Genomic DNA, 17426 nt, shown 5'->3' on the forward strand with positions numbered 1-17426 from the left:
GCCCAGATGAAGCAGGGAGTTAAGGGTTGATGTTATCTGTCTGCATTATCCAGTTGCTGAGCCTGATCTCTACCAAAATGAAGCCCCCTCAAGGAGGTGCAGGCAGAGCCCATGGCCCCTGACCCTGAGTGCCCCATGTACCAGCAGGAGACCGGCATGAGCAAGGGTGCTGGGCCGGATCACTCCATGGCACTAGAGCCGTTAAAGCAGACGTGGTGCCTTCAAGGTGCCAAAGTCCCCAGTGCTTCGACGCTGGGAGAGGATTCCCTGGGGCATGTCCTCACCCAAAGCTCTTCTGCATCCCTGGTGCGACACAAGCCTTGCCGGAGGGAGCTGGTGCCTAGTCCTAGCGACGGCCAGCTCTGCAGACCCTGGTTCATTCTCCTCTGCCATAAAATACCCAAATCTTGTGCAGTCTGCAAATCTGGAAAGGCAGCTTGTCCCACACCCTGATTTCTAACCCCTGGGAACAGGCAGGTTTGCATCAGCCTGCTCCATCCCAGTTTACTTACAAACGTGGAGCAGATTTGATCTATTTTATTTTATTTACAAATCCATAGGCAAATCTATTCTCCTTATGTCAAGAACCTGACGAAATGACAAGAGCTAATAACGAATCAACTCATGAGGTAAGTCAGTGTTTATCAGAGAGGGAAGGACTGACTGATTTTCCAGGTCAAGCTCCTTTTGTGCCAGCATGCATCCTTGGGAGGCAATTAAATTAGGCAGGGATGCAGTAGGTAGAATATGCTTTGCCATTACAGCCCAGCTCCTAAGAGGCATCTTTCTTTCTAGTCAAATTCAGGTCTTAGGGCTCAAAAACACAACTCCTATTGACTGCAATGGGAATTGTCCTCTGCTCCCCACATCCAGGAACACGCAAGGGAGAAGAGAAGGTTGGCTCTGTCTCTGATAAGCCCCATTTACAAGCACTCTGGCAGCCACGATGGTTGGTAGGTGCTGCCGCAAAGCCTCCCCTGCGCACCGAGGAGTTTCTGTGCGAGAGCTCTTGCCCCACGAGCGCAAGGTGGTGCTCACCCCAGCACCCTCAGCATGGTGCTCCCACCCACCTCTTCCCCAGCCTTCCTCCCAAGCAGAAGTGCATGGCTTAGATTCAATCTGTTGGAAACATGGTGGATAGTCTACCCTTTCTATAAGGAAGAGCTACTCCAGTACAGACAAAGGGGACAAGGGATTTTACATCAGTTTTTAGGAAGCTGAAAGACTGGAGCCTGTGTAGCACCAAATAAGAGAGCAGCTTTTTTCACCCAGTAAAGCCACAGCTCCTTCAGCTGGAAGAAAAGACAGGGCATTTGATGTCTTGCATGCAGGCTGGCCCAGATAATTTCAGTTTTCATAAACCAAGACTTGAGCCAAGCTGTTCCAAACAACCCTGCAGGAATGCAGAGCCGTCAGAGCCGGACCGTACGGCTGCCCCAGACAGACCCAGCTCAGACACACCTGGGGAAACCCAGAGCATCTCCCCAGTGCGCCATGGGAAGCCAGGCTCAGCTCATTAACATCAGTTCAACCTCACATTTTTTTCCACCGAAACTCAGACAGATACCCCCAGTATGCGCGTTCTCACAGACCGAAAGAGGAGAAAACAAACCGTGAGATTTCCATGACCCCAGCAGCACGAAACCAGCGGGTTTCCCCCCGCTCAGCTATGCGGTCCCTGACCCGTGCCCCTGAATGCCAGCCGTGCTACAGCAAGTGCCAGAAGTCACGGGAACATCACTCTGCAGGGATCTCGCCTTTTCCCAGCTTGTGTCCCCAGTGAACTTGCTCAACTTTACAGACATCTGCTAAGTCTGGATTTTTTTTCCTTGAGCTATGCACTTCCCACCCAGCCCTTGCAACCCAGACCCGGCCCCGCTTGTTGTCAGCTCACGGGGAGGGAGCTGCAGCCCTGCAGCTGGAAAAAATCCCCTGCTCCTGCACCGGACCTTGCCTGGAGCCAGCCCTTACAGAGCAGGCACATAGCTGCAGTCAGCTTTATATAGCTCTGTGGCTGGCATTAAACATTCATGCTGCTTATACAGTGAACAGAAAAACACAGGCTACGATGGGCTCTCATGGAAGTTTAATCACAGTGTGCCGGTGGGAGCTGACAGGGAGCCCCGGGGGGTGACAGGCAGAGGGGATTCGAGTGCCTCGCAGAGGCTCAGGTCTGGAGGGAGCCGCTCCTCGAGCAGTCCCGGTGCCCGCATCCCTCAGCATCACCCGGAGATGGGTGACCGGGAGACTGAGCACACCGTGCCACAGACACAGCTAGAGGAGATCGCCAGCAAGATTTCAGATCTAAACAAATGGAGAGAAATCTTTAGTTTCCATGGGTAAGATTTTTATTCTGCTTCATTATCACATTTTTAATTCCAGGTGCTTTTTTAATATCATTTTTTAAGTTATGATTTATAACAATACTTATGTGACCATGGAAAAAGGTCTTCATGTACTCAGTAATGCAACTACTATAGCTTTTACTTTTCTTCTCTTTTGAAGTTCTTTTCTGGCTGTTCCTTCATGTTAGCAATGCCTCTGTTTTTAATTTGTGTTTTATTTTCCCTTTTCAGTTTGGAAATCAGCAAAACTCATCAGGTAACTGTTTCTCTAAAAGGTAACATTTTGTATTTTTCTAGTGTTTTTCCAGGCTATCATTTTGAGCAAATTATGCATCTATAGATGCAGCACAGCAGACGGTCTTTATGGAGATTTATTTCTTATGCTCCTCCTGTAAGAAACACACATTTTCTTCAGATATTTTAAAGGAATCAAATCAAAGTGGCAGAGTAGTCCAACATAAATTAACCCTTCTGTCTAAAAGTAACAGTTTTCATGGTCAGTTCTAGAACACAGGAAAAAAGGATAACAAATTAAGATCTCTAAAATATAAGTATTTGGAAAATCTTGTGTGTCTTTAGGTTGAAAAGCATTGAAGTTTATTCCCTGTAATTCAGACAAACACGATGTTACTTTATACTCCAATCATTAGCTTGTAGGGACGTATTTGTAATGTTTGAAAAAAGCTGGAAGTCAAACACGCCAGTGCTCCCCGACAGCAGGTATCCTGCCTCCCCTGCCCCTCTGTAAGCTCATCGCCGTGCCCACCCCACTGGGAATACTGGGGGGAGTTAACTTTGGCTGCGTGCAGTGGCGGGACGATGTACCATCTGCTCCTCTCTCTGTCCAGCGAGGCCAGGGCAGCGCTGGCGATGGACCACCTGGAGCTGGAGAGCCCGCGGGGCCACCGCCGCCGCCTCACCCCCCATCCGCCGTCCCCAAGCCCCTCCTGCTCTCTCCAGACACGGGCGGCCGGCCCATCTCCTTGGAAATGGCAATGGTGAGCAGGCCCGCTGAATTAAGCATGAGCTGTAATTTAATCTCATTAGAAGAAAGAGACTCGGGAACCTTACCTGGTGTTACGGGAGGCTCGGCGTATTGCTGGGCTGCAGGCTGCAGCCTGCTGTTAGCTGTAACAGAGGTATATAATCATAATGATTTATTTACGAGACTTTTAAAGAACATGGTTGCAATACAACCTTAAAACTGATATACTATAATTCTCATTAGATAATAGGTCAAATGACAAAAAGTGTAATGCTTCCCTGCTCTTCAGTGCTTTCCTAGCGAACAGCCTCAGAACAGGAGGCAGAAGTTCAGGAGATCAGTAAGATACTTCTGCTCTCACCCAGATACCTGGTTTTGGGATCGCTAATGACAGGGCCTGCTGCCCCTGCCCGTACGAAGAGCCATCACCAGAAGCTCAGGGGGGTTCTGCAGGTGATGGCAGGACGGTCTCCAGTGCTGGCCTTACCGCCCGTGACCTCCCACACCAAACCAGTCCCCTGTCACCTGAGCACAAACTTAAGGAGAAGCTCAAGGGCTTAATACCAGGGGTGAAAGCCTGGCCAAGGCTGCGTTACTGAACACACATCTGGAAAAGGTCCAGTCCTGAAGAGATTCAGATACATAACTGCACTTACTGTCAGCTTCACGTGAATCCATCTTCTCCAGTTCATGACCCACTTGCACAAATCACCCAGATCAGTAGCAAGCAATTTTTAATGGGAAGAGCCATGATGTATGTTCGTTTTGCTTTGCTCAGCAAATACATCATTCACCAAAATTAAAATTAATTAGGAAAAATGTTCCAGGTGGGCCCAGGCAGCGTCCACAGACTGGGGGTGGTGCGGGGTGAGGCCAGGAGGCAGGTTCACCCCCCCGGCCACCCGCACCCAGGCAGGTCCCTCACAGCACCCAACGGGGCAGAGGGAGGGGGGCAGCCGGGGCCGTCACCCCCCGCTGCCCCCCGGTGAACAGCGCCCGCCTGCCCTCGTGGCAACGTGCTTGTGTTAAAAGTTACCACAAATGAAACTCACCAATATATTTAGAGATTGCAAGCGTATCTATTTTAGGTGGAAGCCACATGTTTTCTTGAACTTTCTCTTTTAATTCAGCTGCCAACCCAAAAGGTGGCTGTGTGTGCCTGGATGGGTCCTGGACACAGCTGTGCCTGCCCTCCGAGGCGGGGGCCACAGATGAACCCTCCTCTGCTTCCCACCAGCACCCCACCGCCCCGGCAACTGCTGCACAAGCTCTTTGGAGAGGGTTCGCACGGGCAAATGTAGATGTTTGTTTAATTCTGTCCCCAGAACTGCCACTGATGATGGTGAGCACCTTGCCCAGGTCTTCCCCCGAAAGGTGTAGTGTATCCAAATGGAAACTATTTACACACTGCAACTGTACTTCACAGGAGTGGTTGACTGCTGAGTGAAGTAAGTCACTGCATTAACTGCAAACATCACCTTTCCTTCGAAATTATGGAGCCTGATTCTCAGTAGACGATTTTACACTGCTCCGGCTGTGAGCACACACGCTGAACCTGTATCCCGAGGCCCGTCTAACACTAAAGATCCTTCACAATGCTGCGATGCGAAGGGAGCTGAACCCAGCCCATCTTTCTCCTCCTCCACAGGGGCTGCGAAAGCTGTTGTTTGGAAACGTGCTCCACGTCTTCAGCTGTGAATGGGCAAAGGCGTACTTCAGGTTTCGCGAGCCGTACTCTGACCTGGCCTATGCTTTGGAGGCAGAACAGGTAAATGTTTCAGCGCAGTGACTGGCATCATCTCCCCAGCGTCTCAGCCACTTGCGGGAGCTGGCAGCCAGCGCTGGGTGCCTTGGCAGTGCACATGCCTGCACCCCACGGCAGCACCCTGCGCTCTGCACGCCTGCACCCCACGGCTGCTCCCCACGCTCTGTACGCCTGCACCCTATGTTCTGCACATCTGCACCCCCCGCCTGCACCCTGTGCTCTGCACGCCTGCACCCCATGCCTGCACCCCATGCTCTGCACGCCTGCACCCTACGCTCTGCATGCCTGCACCCCATGTCTGCACCCTGTGCTCTGCACATCTGCACCCTGCACTCTGCACACCTGCACCCTGTGCTATGCATGCCTGCACCCTATGCTCTGCATGCCTGCACTCCATGCCTGCTTTCTACACTCTGCAATCACGCACCCCACACCTGCACCCTGCGCTCTGCATGCCTGCACCCTGCGCTCTGCACACCTGCACCCTGTGCTCTGCACGTCTGCACCCTGCACTCTGCATGCCTGCACCCTGTGCTCTGCACGCCTGCCCAGCTGAGCTTTCTCCCCAGGGCAGGTTGTGGGGGCTTCCAGCCACAGCCACGCTCCACAGCTGTCCTAAGCAAAGCTCCAGCTGCCCTCACGGTGGAGATGCTGAAGCGTGTCTGGAAGTGGGATGAACTGTCCTGATCCAGCAGCATGCTGCAGACACAAACTTGAAATACCATGGTATTAAAAGCTTCCAAAGTGAAGACTCAAGAGAGAAGCAGCAGGTTGCTGTAGGTGGGCACAAATAAGTGGTACTTGCCCATTTCTTTTTTGTGAATTTGAGTTACCTTCTTCTTACTGCCCCACCTGGAAATCAAATAGGTGAATTTACCTACATTTTCATTTACTGAAAGAGGGACGTTTTCTTCTTTCTTATTTACCATCATAATACTGCCCCCCAAAAAGCAGAAGACCAAGATATACACACTTAAAATTGCAAACCCCTTTAACCCACCAGGAGACTAAAATGCTTTTTACAAATGCAGGTGAAACTCCCTGAGTTCAGAGGCTCTGTGACTGCAGAGAGGACGACAGCCCTGACATGTGCAGGCAGCACGGCTGGGAGCTGGGCATGGTCACCCTCGTGCATGGCCCCACGTGAGCCCCATGCTGCCTCAAGACCCCGGTCCCTTTGCTGCGAGGCTGGAGGAGACAAAAAATAAGCCATGGTGCTTCTAGGCACACGTGGTACCTGGAGCTCTGAGCTCTTCCCTGCGGCTGCAGCGCTGCAAGGGAGGGATCCCCATCCGGGACCCTCCTCCCCACGAGCGCACAGCCAGGGCCACCCCAGAGTCTTTTCTTGCATAGAGGCTTCTTGTTTTTAGGCACATAGATAAGATCTTTTTCAATTTACTTTTCCATTTATCTCAGGAGTTGTCAGCAGCGCTCCTGAATTCTCAGGGATAAAAGAAAAATTACCCCCCTGATGCTGACAGTGGGATGGCTCACACTGGCCGGGGATTGCTGTGATTGCCAGGAGATCGACATCGCACGTTCTAGTTCAGGCTCCTTAGCACTGGAAAGTCTTGTCTTTCTGTTCCTAGGGGGGAACAAAAGCCATTCTGATGGCTGTACAAGCGCACATCATTAAATACCTGCTCTTCGAAAGAAACACAGAATATACTCACCTGGAAAGGTAAGAAGTTCAGCCTTCCCACGGGACATACAGAAACTACTTCATTGCGTTATTTGGACTAAGACAGACTAGCGCCAGCCCCTAGGTTTAACCGAACTAGACCCAAGTTCAGGTTTGCAGCTACCAGTGGGGATTTGCACCTAGGAGAAAAGCCTTGTCTGACTCCCCAGCAAGGCTTTTTCCCACCAAAACCTTTGTTTTTGTAACGGTGGCGCTTGCTTCCTTGTCCCACTCCCTGGCACCGTGGCCACAGCCTGTGGCAGTGCCTGGAGACACCCACGCGGCAGCCCCAGCCGGGATGAAAGCTCCCACCACGGACACATCGCTCCCAGCGCACGGGAAGCACGTCCACACCAGCAGCAGCAACGGCACCAAGCAAAAAAGTGGAAATTTCAATGAAGATGGGCACAGCTCAATGTGCAGCTGCCTTCTGCACAAATCCCCTTGCGTCTTTGCATTCCCACTTGTTACGGTTGCACCGTCCTCCCAGCCACTGGGTAACTCAAGCCGGGCAGGACCTCTGGGGTCCGATCCAGCCCTCAGCTGGGAAGGGACCCGTTTCACACTCAGGTTCAGCCTCAGGGTTGGGGGGCTCTCAGCATCCCCGAGGACGGACCCTCAACACAGACCCCCCGGCCCCCAACGCCCCTGTCTCTGGCACTGCAGGCTGTGCAGGATAAGCCGGCTGGAGCAAGGGGAGGCGCTGGCTGCGGCCCTGGCAGACACCCTGTGGGCAGCAGGAGGAGGTGGGAGAGCCGTTATCTGCCTCGTCACCGCAGCCGTCCATGTTATGCCAAGCGGAGAGTACAAAGCGGACAACTTCACGGAAAGAGTGAGTACAAAAACACCTTCTGCAAAAAGGATTTTCTTCAAAGACATGTTTGGCCTGAAATTCTGAAAGAAGAAATATAATATCTCATAAACCGGTTCCATAACTTACAGTGCACCACAACTTGTGAGCACTTTAGACCCATGTCCCAGCTGGAACCTGTAAGACACTTCTGCCTCTCACAGAGGCTTTACGTGAGTCCAGAGGCTGCCGTTCCCTTTCATTAAAGGCTGATCTTTCTTCTCCCGCAAAAAGCAGAAACCAGTTAACGTAAAGCTGTTCCTCTAACTCTTTGTACAGAGCTGAACTCCTCAGTTTAGGAAGGAGCAGCGTAGACTCTTGCATTATTCTTTCATTTGTCTAAAGGAAATACTGGATTAAAAAGCTCGGCTTTTTGATATAATTAATGTCTCCTTTACAACATCTTCCCCTGTGCTCGTGCCTGACAGATCCAGCTGTTCGAGTTCTCTGAGAAAGCAGCAGCTCAGGAGTTCCTCGTTGACCATATAAACTGTGTAAGTATGGGATATTTGCTTTATTCTGAGATATTTTGTTGCTTGCTTACATCTTATCTCCCATTCAAAAGTGGACCTTATGGAGATCAATAGTATCGCCTTCAGCACGACATTCAGCCTGTTAACGTACAGTTAGTTCATGGATCATTTCTAACCTTTCCTATGGGAAATGATCCTGCTCCCACTAAAATCCTCAGGACTTTACCCACCAATTTCAGCACTCTCAGTCCACAAACACTGGGTAAACAGGGGCAGCATTTCGTACATTATTCAAATACAAAATATGGCTCCTTGCAACTTTAGCAAAAAATCGGGGAAAAAAGTATACAAAACCACTTTAGCCAATAATTGCAAGTTTATTCTTTTTTTTTACCTGATCGTATTCAAGAAAATTAGTTACAAAATCTTCCCGGAATAACACCGTACTCATTTGGCTCAACATACTCACCCAAGGTTGTCTTAAAGCAGAGGAATTGTTTTAATTAAACGTCATATATCTGCCATAATTCATCCCCTGTGATTACTTATTTCTTTTTCCAGTTCAAAGGCGAAGGAAGTCATGGAGTGATCCTATTTTTATACAGTTTGCTTTTCTCTAGGACACTGGAAAGGTATATTTCCTTTTTTAAACATTTTCCTCTAGTTTAGTTACATCTTCTGAAATGGTCTGTTCCTTGTTTTACTTAAATGTCCGTTCATAGTCGAATGTGGAGAAGCGGCTGTCCAAGAGGCAGATGCAGACCCGCGGGCTGTGTTTTACGGCAGTTGTACGCCCTGAGTATCTGCCTGCGCAGCCAGGAGCAGGCAGGAGGGAGCGGCGGCGAAGGGTGAAGCCCTTTGCGTACACAGCAAAAATAACGCGCTGTATAAAACCAGGAGTTATCCCACCGACAGCAGTAGTCACTGTCACAGTCAATTAAACTTAAACGGGAAAATCACAAGAAGTTTATTTAAACACAGAAGAATTCTGCCAGCGTGACTATGCTGGCGGAGGGAACTGGTAGGGTCTTTCTAAGCCCGATGTAATTAGATTTGGGTAAAGGTGCTTTAGAAAGGTACAGAGGCATATTTATACCACTATGAAACATGATTCATACTAATGTGACACTATGATAGCTATTTAGCACAAAATTGCACTGCTGCTTTGAACAGTTGTACTCAGGCTACGCCCGGTGTAATCGAGGCCTTTCAGCAGTAATTACTCCGAGGGAGATCCCGGCTCCGTCTGCAGGGGGTTGAATCTGACCCTAAATTTGAATTTTAATAGGGACAGATCTGAAGTGCAAGAGCTCCAGCTGACCATAAAACTGCTGTGTCAGGATACCACTGCTGTGCCGACAACACGGAGAAATAAATGAGTCTATGGAATTTCTTCCTGGCTCCCATTAATCAGACAGCGATGCACAGCGATCACCACAGGCACTGATCCGGACGCTACCCTAACACTTTGTGCTTGGTCGTACAGGGTCCAAGAAGATTTAGACTGCACAGCAACTCCTCTGTTAAAATTCAGTTTTGGAAACATCACCTGTACACAGGTAACATATTAGCCTCATTTCTCAAGTTTTCTTTTTTTATTGTTCCCACATTTGATTTAGGAAAAAATTCTCTCTTGTTAATCCAAAGGAAAAAAAAGCATAAGGCCATAGAAAAATATTTTGGAAATTTTAATCATGACCATCCATTTAAAAAATGGATGATGACGACGATAATAATAACAATAATAATAAAGCCACAGGTAGTCTGGCATTCCTCTGCTCACAAGAGGCATGACAGAGCCAGGAGAGGGATGCCAGCTACCATTTTGCAAAGAGCTTTTGCTGCGCTGCCTCGTGGCGTGACCACGGGCTGTTTCCCCGCAGGCCATGCTCAGCCTCCTCCTGACGGGCCGAGCGAGCCCGCACGAGCTCGACGGTGGCCAGGAGCCAGGGTCTGATGGCGGGGGCACCGAAGCATGGCGGCAGCGGGGCCCGGTGGGCTACCTGCGCTGGGGCAGGGCGCAGGCGGAGCGGCAGGTGAGAGCTGGCACGGCCCCGCAGCCCATACCTGACGTCCTCACGCCAGACACCAAGGCTTCGGGGACAAAGACCGCATTTAATGCGATGCTTCACCCCCCTCTCCCAGGTGTGCCCCAGGCTGCGGACGCCCCGGCTGCCGGTCTGGCTGTGCAGCGTCACCGGGAGGCACGGCGTTCTCTTTGGCACCGACAGCCGACTCCTCTCCGACTGGAAAACAGAGAGAGTCTTCCACCTGTACTTCTACAACGGGCAGCAGGAGCAGACAAAAACAGCCCATCTAACGATAGGTATGCACCCGAGCGTACCGGGGGAGGGTATGAGGTATGGATGTCACACACAGACCATGCATAGAACTGTATGTGTGTATAGCTGGGTGTGTCTACTTACACGCACAATTCAATGTTCTGTACTTAATATACACATACATACACTGTATATAATTGTCACGGATGAGTGGTTAGGTCGCTTAAGGAATTACCGTCAAAGATATTTGCAAAAAAGTGATTTTAATAGACATTTATAAAAGTGTGATTTAACAAAGTTCAATGGCAAGGTTCGCTCTATTACTTATTAAATGAATGGAATATATATATAAAGAAAAAAAATGGAGGTAGAAGCGAATTAGAATGATTTATACAGAGATTGAAAATACAAGGGGGTAAAGGAGGCCTCCGGTTGAGTCACAAGGTTCAGAATGGGCCCCCTTGCTTTCTACGCTCCTTCTCGGAGAGCAGCCTCGGTGTGGCTGGATCCAGACTTCGCCTTAGACTTTATCAATGGTTTATGTCTAAGGATTATGTATGTCTAGCAGCAGTTTAAGGTTTATTTACTGTTAAAGAGAGAATCACAGGAATTTAGCAGCAATTGGTTAATTTAGCATTTACAAAGTGGTTATATAGGATTCACTACAATATGTGAATCGATTCACACACGCACACACACAAGGTGCATATAAAGGTACCTGTTAAAAATTCCCCTCGAGCTAAGTGAAATACTCACTTCAAACGATTGTCTCACCAGGCGAAGGTCGAGCCTCAAGGAGTGAGGGGACCCCCAGAGTTCAGCCCAGGTCCTGTCGCTGGGCCTCTGAATTTTGCAAACTTAAGAGTTCGCAAACTCTGAGAAGCATCCCACTTGGAGGGAGATACTGGGCGCAGCCCGCTGCGGTCCAGGAGAGCTCCGAGGGTCTCACTTGGTACTGCTGTTTATAGGGTCGCGAGATGATTGACTTTAGGCACCAGTAAATTTCCATCCTGGCCACAACCCAGGTTGGTAATTACTGGAGTTCTCAAAAATTCCAGTGACGCTGGTACAGATCCACCGGTACCAATCCGCCCGAGTTACAATCCAGATAAAATTGTAGTCCCAAGGCTGTCAGGGGCTGGCTGATTATTCCTGGTACGGTCGGTGCTGCTCCCACCTTAGCCATGCAAGAGTTCCTGGTACGGTCAGGGGAGGCCGAACCTCCAAACTCATTGCACAAAGGCCAGGTCTTGACAGGAATTACTGAGATCCTAAAGCGGTCCAGGAGAGGGCGGGGCGTAAAAATGCACCACCACAATAATATTAACCTTTCATGGAATGTGAGGAGCCTACTCCAAACAACAGTGTAAAAAGACACGAATAAAACCTGGCTTTGAAAGGACCGCGACCATTTGGGAAGGGGTAATGTTCTCACGAAGGTGGACCATTGCTGGGAAGAGCTATAGGAGTATTTTCTATAGAAGTAATAACTCCCGAGTCCCTGCATAAACTCCGGTTTGCTGACACCCTCCCATCACACAGCTGGTTCCTGGCATGGTGGATGCTCAGCACCGCGCTGTCCTCCAGTGCCGGGGGGCTGAGCGGGGCTCCGGTGGGCAGGCGCCGGGTGAGCTGCCAGTGGCACAGAGTCCATCCCACCCATGGGGCACACAGTGGGGACGGCCACCGGGCCCACCTCCCCGGGCACAGAGCCCGCGGTCTCGTCCTACCGTGGGGGGAACTCAGGACTTTGCCATTTTTTTCCCCTACTCCCAGATGTGGCCAAAGAGTTTTTATTGGAGAATTGACAGTTTTTCAGGAAACAAGATGCAGCTGTTGCTTCTGTGTTAAATACTCAAGACGGACATACTGTTTAAAACTGTGTTTCATCTTCCGTTGCTATTAAGCCCCCATCAGTCCGATATGAATGCCTCACTAAGTGTCCTCAAACAACTAGTAGGAGAAGGGAAACCCACAGACACCCACCCCTCCCATGGGACAAATCCCAGGAGAGAACGTTCCTGTAAGTGCAAATTTTAAATACAACAGGAAGCAGAATCATTTCATGATTAATTCAAAATTTTGAATAAACCTATTTCTAATGCAGCGATGCTGGCATGCAGGATGGGTTAACAGCCTGTTTTCAGCATCTGACTTAGACTTAAGTTTATGTACTCCTGCCTAGCAGCCAGGTGCCAGCGTGGCCCTCGTGTTCCCCCTCAAGTTTTAAATCCACACCAGGAGGAGTGAACTGCTCCTTGTAGCATCAACTGGGTTGCAAACCAGGCTGCGTGCTTAGGATGCAAGTTTCTTGTTTCATGCCACCGTGCACCATTTACCTTCACTTTCTGAATGCCCAGCCCCTTTTGCTTGCTCTCCTTTCACTATGGCATTTAAAGTAAAGAAAGAAACTTGAAAACACCACACTAAAGGCTAAATTTGCAGGAAAGAAGGGTGAATCAAGATTTACAGTCATGATACGCAGCGTGGCTGCAGATAAGGATGTGCGCATCTGTTCAAAAAACCAATATGCAAACGTACCCTGCAAGGAGTCAAGAGCTGTATTTATAGCACCTGAATTTCCAAAGGCGGGGGCCCGCGCAGCATGGGGGACAGCCCCCACCACCCCCGGGGACACCGAGACAGCGCTGCCCCGACCTCCCTCCTGGGGCAGGGCGGGCAGCACACCTGCAGCAACCCAGCTGGTTCTGCTTTTAACCTTTTCTAAAACTTTTTTGAGGGGGTTGGGTATTTTAGACTTTTTTTTTTAACTGCGTTTCCTTTTCAGACACTCATTCGCATCACTGGGAAGAGGACCAAAGTGAAGACCCAAGCAGCCCAGGGAAGAGGCGTCCGTCCGTGGACATGGCAATCAGGACCAAGTGGGCAGGCGCGACCGTCAGCTGGAATGGGACAGACCCCTTCTTCTGAGGAGTCCCAGCATCTCCCACTCACTGCCGACTCTACAAACACTGCGGTCTGGAGGAGAAAAAGCGCTTTCACCAATAAAACAGCCTTTGGTGCCTTGAGCGGACGCCCTGTTCGGCAAGGCATTACACCCACCTGCGCCGGTGAGGAACAGCCGCTAGCGACACTGCCTCACTGCATACATTTTCCAGGTGGTAGGATGCAGGTTCTTCTGCTTCCCACGCCAGCTGGCAGACAAAGGAAAGAAGGTAGCAATTTGCTTTCCTCCCATGCCAGGCAGAGATGCTAAAGAAATCAAGGCGTCTCTTAAGAGTGCAGTGGAAGTGAAATCAATATTGAGCATTGACAATACCGTGTGCATCTAATTTATTTCATCCAGTGTGTGCAACTAATTTAGCTGTTTGCAACGAGTAAGGTTTCCTCCCAGCTCTCTGCAGCTGTGACTTCTGCAACCAGGTCTCTCTCCCGCTTTAGCGACAGCTCAAGCGTGGACCCCGTCCAGGTTCGCTCACGGATCTATCCTGCATCCCACACACCAGCGGGGAAGCACAGCTCGTACATGGGGACCGGGGCAAAACAAAGTCTCATGAGGTGCTCCTTGCTGTGAATTCAGCGATTTTACTGACTCTGAGCGTGGCCAAGTCCTGGCACTCTGCGGCAGCTTGGCGAGCACAGGCAGGGCACATCACTCCTTGCTCACGTTAACCACTTTCCACTTCCTTTTTTATAGACATCACCCAAAAAAGACTTATTAGTCATACCAAAATGTGTGTTGCTAATAAAAACTGTACTGAGAACAATAAACCTTTCTGCAAGTGATGCCGGAGTTTGGTTTAGATGATTTGAATTTAAAAAAAAAAAAAAAAAAAGTGGTCACAACCAGCCTGAGATTCAGCCCGGCCGGGGCGAGGAGCCCACTGGTTAGCAAGCTAACGTGGGGTCTGCACTTGTCATCGCCCCCCTTCTTCAATTTCTGCTCAATTCAGAGCTCCCCCGAGTGCATGGCATCCCCGCTGCAGGGCTGTGGGTCAGCTGAAGCGCTGCAGTCCCCAGGTGCCCGCAGCCCCGGTGACACCGACAGGCGTGCCACCGCCGCCCAGGCACGGGCACCGCGCAGAAGGGCCTGGGGCAGGGCTGGAAGACCCCAAAACCTGGGGGGCATCGGCGAGTCGGCAGCCCCCAGTGCCGGCCGCGGAGCTGCCAGCACAAGCCAGAGCCAGAGGGTGCTGGCAGGTGACAGGCAGCCTGCCTGCAGGCAGGAGGGCACCCTGTGCCCCCACCCCACCAGAGCCTCCTGCCAGACTGGGGAGGCTGCGCTGCCCACCCAGCAGCACCCAGGGCTGCCCATGGGGGCTGCAAATCGGAGCCGGGGACAAGAGGGTGGAGAAGAGCCCACGCTAAGGCAGGGGCCCTGCAACAGGACGCTGCAAGACAGCACTTATTTTAACCGGGGAATACCAGCATGCACTTATGCAAATAGTGAGTTAATAATGAATGAATGAAACTCTGCGGTAAATGCTAACAAAGCTCAGTCACCCAGGACAACGAGGTATATTGCGAGGCTATATATGCTGTACAATAGCTAAAGAGGTTACTACGGAGATAAAAGGATGCAAAGACAGGCCTTCCAGAGATGTTTTCCATGGCAAGGCAGCAGCGCCAGCCCTTCCTCTTGCTCCTGACAAGCCGTGGAGATGGTCAGCGCGTTTGGCCCTGCCTGCACCAGCTCTCGCTCGTGCTGCAGAGAAGGGACCCAGGGCTGCCAGGTCTGCGCCAGCCCATCACCCTGCCGTGACTGCACCAGCGACTCCGGCCACCGGCACAGGCAGGGGAATGGGACGTCAGGAGCAGGATCCCCTGTCCCTTCGGCCACGCCATTGCCCCCAGACCCCCCTGTCTCCCACCGCGGCCCCTGCTCACCCACACCCCGCGGCTCCCCGTCCCGCTCACAAAACCGGGTGCAGCAAATGCCCATCTGATTGCTAAAGACAGAAAAAGGAAGAGAAACCATGCTGCACCAGACTGCAGGAACACACGCCCTCGCTGCCTCCCTCGGGCTTTCATCCTTCTGCCCCCACATCCTCATGTCTTTTTATAACCTTCTTGCAGTGCAGGGCTAAACCTGAGCTGCTAATTTCCCTCAATGAGAAACAAGCCCTTGCTCATTTCTGTGAGGTAACATCATGCTTATGGGTGTTTTAAAAATAAGAAGCAGTAATGACACAATCTCACTATTAGTCAAACTTTTCTGAAAAACCCCCACAGCTCTGGCACCTCAAAAAGCTGTGTCCTCATGACAAGGGACAACAGCTACAGATTTTCACTTCTAGTCTGGAAATTTCTTTGCAGAAGACAAACAAACCTTGCAAAACCCCACAAACATCCCACAGATACTCAGGGGTGCTGTCATGCTCTGTCATGCCAATATTTGGGGGCATCAGGGACTACCTGGCAAGGAATGCGAGCAACGAATCCAGACACGCACAAATGAAACTCACGCCATGTTTTGGCACCTTGCATGAGTCGATCTCAAAGAGGAAACAAGGATCGGAGCCTCTGGCAGCTCGCGGATAAGCTGCAGGTTTTAACCTCCAAGGGAGTCGCACAAGAAGGAAGAAACAGGATCAGCTGCGTGAAAAGGCTTTTGAGGCCACACCTTACCTCCGGAGATAAACTCTCCATTAACTTTCCTGGCAGGAAGGGTAGGTGTCAGCTCTTCCCCGCGTGGATGTGCCAGCATCTGTAAGTCTCAGCTGGGCGCTGCCGCTCCGCTCCCAGCCACCCTCCCACCGCCCTCCCCTTCCCGGCCACGTAGCTTCAGAAAGTGGTGGAAAACGTCCGTCACCCGCGAGGTCCCTCTCCTGCACGGACCTGGTCGCCGATGGGCTCTGAAGCTGCAGAGGAGACAAGCAGAGCTCATTTCTCTATTTACCACTGCTTTACAAATCGTCTTTTTACTGCAAATAACTATTCCTATGGCATAGACACGGTAACCTACAGCGTTGCAGGGAGCCAGGCTATGGTTATCTCCAGAGACCGGTGTCTTTGCTAGCGGAGGATCAATAACCGGGGAAGCCAGCGGCAGCCTTGTACCTTTCTGGCACTTATTCGACCAGCTCAGAGTCTGACTCGTGCTTTCCCATTTATCCCAAGCAGAAGAAATGGACTCTATTCAGAGTATCTTTAAACCAGACACCAACCTCCTAAAAACTATTTTGTACATTATTTATTTAAGAGGAGTCTTTGGGGCTGCTAAAAAAAAAAGTGGGATAGCCACATTCTGACATTTAAAAAAATAATTTTTATATATAGAGAGAGGTTAAATAACATATTTTTAAATTACCCTGTATCATTAAAAGCACAGAAAAAACACATTTTATTTGTATAAACATCCACACCGTTTCAATTTATTTGTGAAAAGGCTCTTATTTTTCTTCTTCCCTATACCACAGAATATATAATAAACCATAAACCAAGTAAGAGGTCTTCTCCAAGACCACAGGACTATTCTGGCCTTGTTTTCATGCCAGGGCATGGGATCGGGGGGAAAAGGGCTCGGCACTCCAGGATGGAGACTAGAATCTCAGGGCCTATTAACTTTGATTCTCTAATCTCAAAAGACACACTCATATGCCTATGGCAAAGTTTCTCAACAGCTTTTACAACCCAAGTTCTTTGTTTTGATTTGATACAACCTATAGATAAAAACGACAGAGGGAAATTTCTCAAAATCTTAACAACTCAGTAGCCTTTTTTAGTCCATATATTGTACAGCCATATAATTCTTAGAGAAAATGGTACAAACATCTCGATTATACCGTGTCTGAATCTATTAAACATTTTTTCCGAGCAGTTAGTTATCAAGAGTTTGGCTTTCTGTTGTGAATTCAGTTTTAATTGGAACTGGTTTGGTAAGCCATCGGTGAAGATTTTAAGCATAATTTTATTCCAAGAGGCCAAAATACTGTCATTCTTTGAGAGCGATTTTTTTTTTTAAACTACTTACTGTAACTTGCAAATCTTTCCTTAGTGCCATCTAACTTCTAGGGCACGTGGAGAGACGGCTGTCATAGGCTTCATTCAGTGCAGTGCCTGGTTCCTATAAAAATCCAGCAAG

The 17426-nt window shown here is 50.0% G+C and overlaps 1 protein-coding gene across 1 annotated transcript; it reads left to right on the top strand.

Moving 5' to 3' along the window:
- Nucleotides 1-2232: 2232 nt before the first annotated feature.
- On the top strand, nucleotides 2233-12189 carry MINDY4B (MINDY family member 4B; the record flags this gene model as incomplete). Its single annotated transcript, XM_082319014.1, has 12 exons — nucleotides 2233-2339; nucleotides 2577-2601; nucleotides 3194-3343; nucleotides 4979-5098; nucleotides 6685-6776; nucleotides 7443-7608; nucleotides 8055-8120; nucleotides 8661-8731; nucleotides 9586-9658; nucleotides 9983-10135; nucleotides 10245-10425; nucleotides 12158-12189. 12 exons carry the CDS (start codon nucleotides 2233-2235, stop codon nucleotides 12187-12189), a joined length of 1236 nt encoding a protein of 411 aa, XP_082175140.1.
- Between the last annotated feature and the right edge of the window lie 5237 nt (nucleotides 12190-17426).

Source organism: Platalea leucorodia (genome assembly GCF_965183815.1).
Source record: "Platalea leucorodia genome assembly, chromosome: 8".
In the NCBI taxonomy this organism is placed as follows: domain Eukaryota; kingdom Metazoa; phylum Chordata; class Aves; order Pelecaniformes; family Threskiornithidae; genus Platalea; species Platalea leucorodia.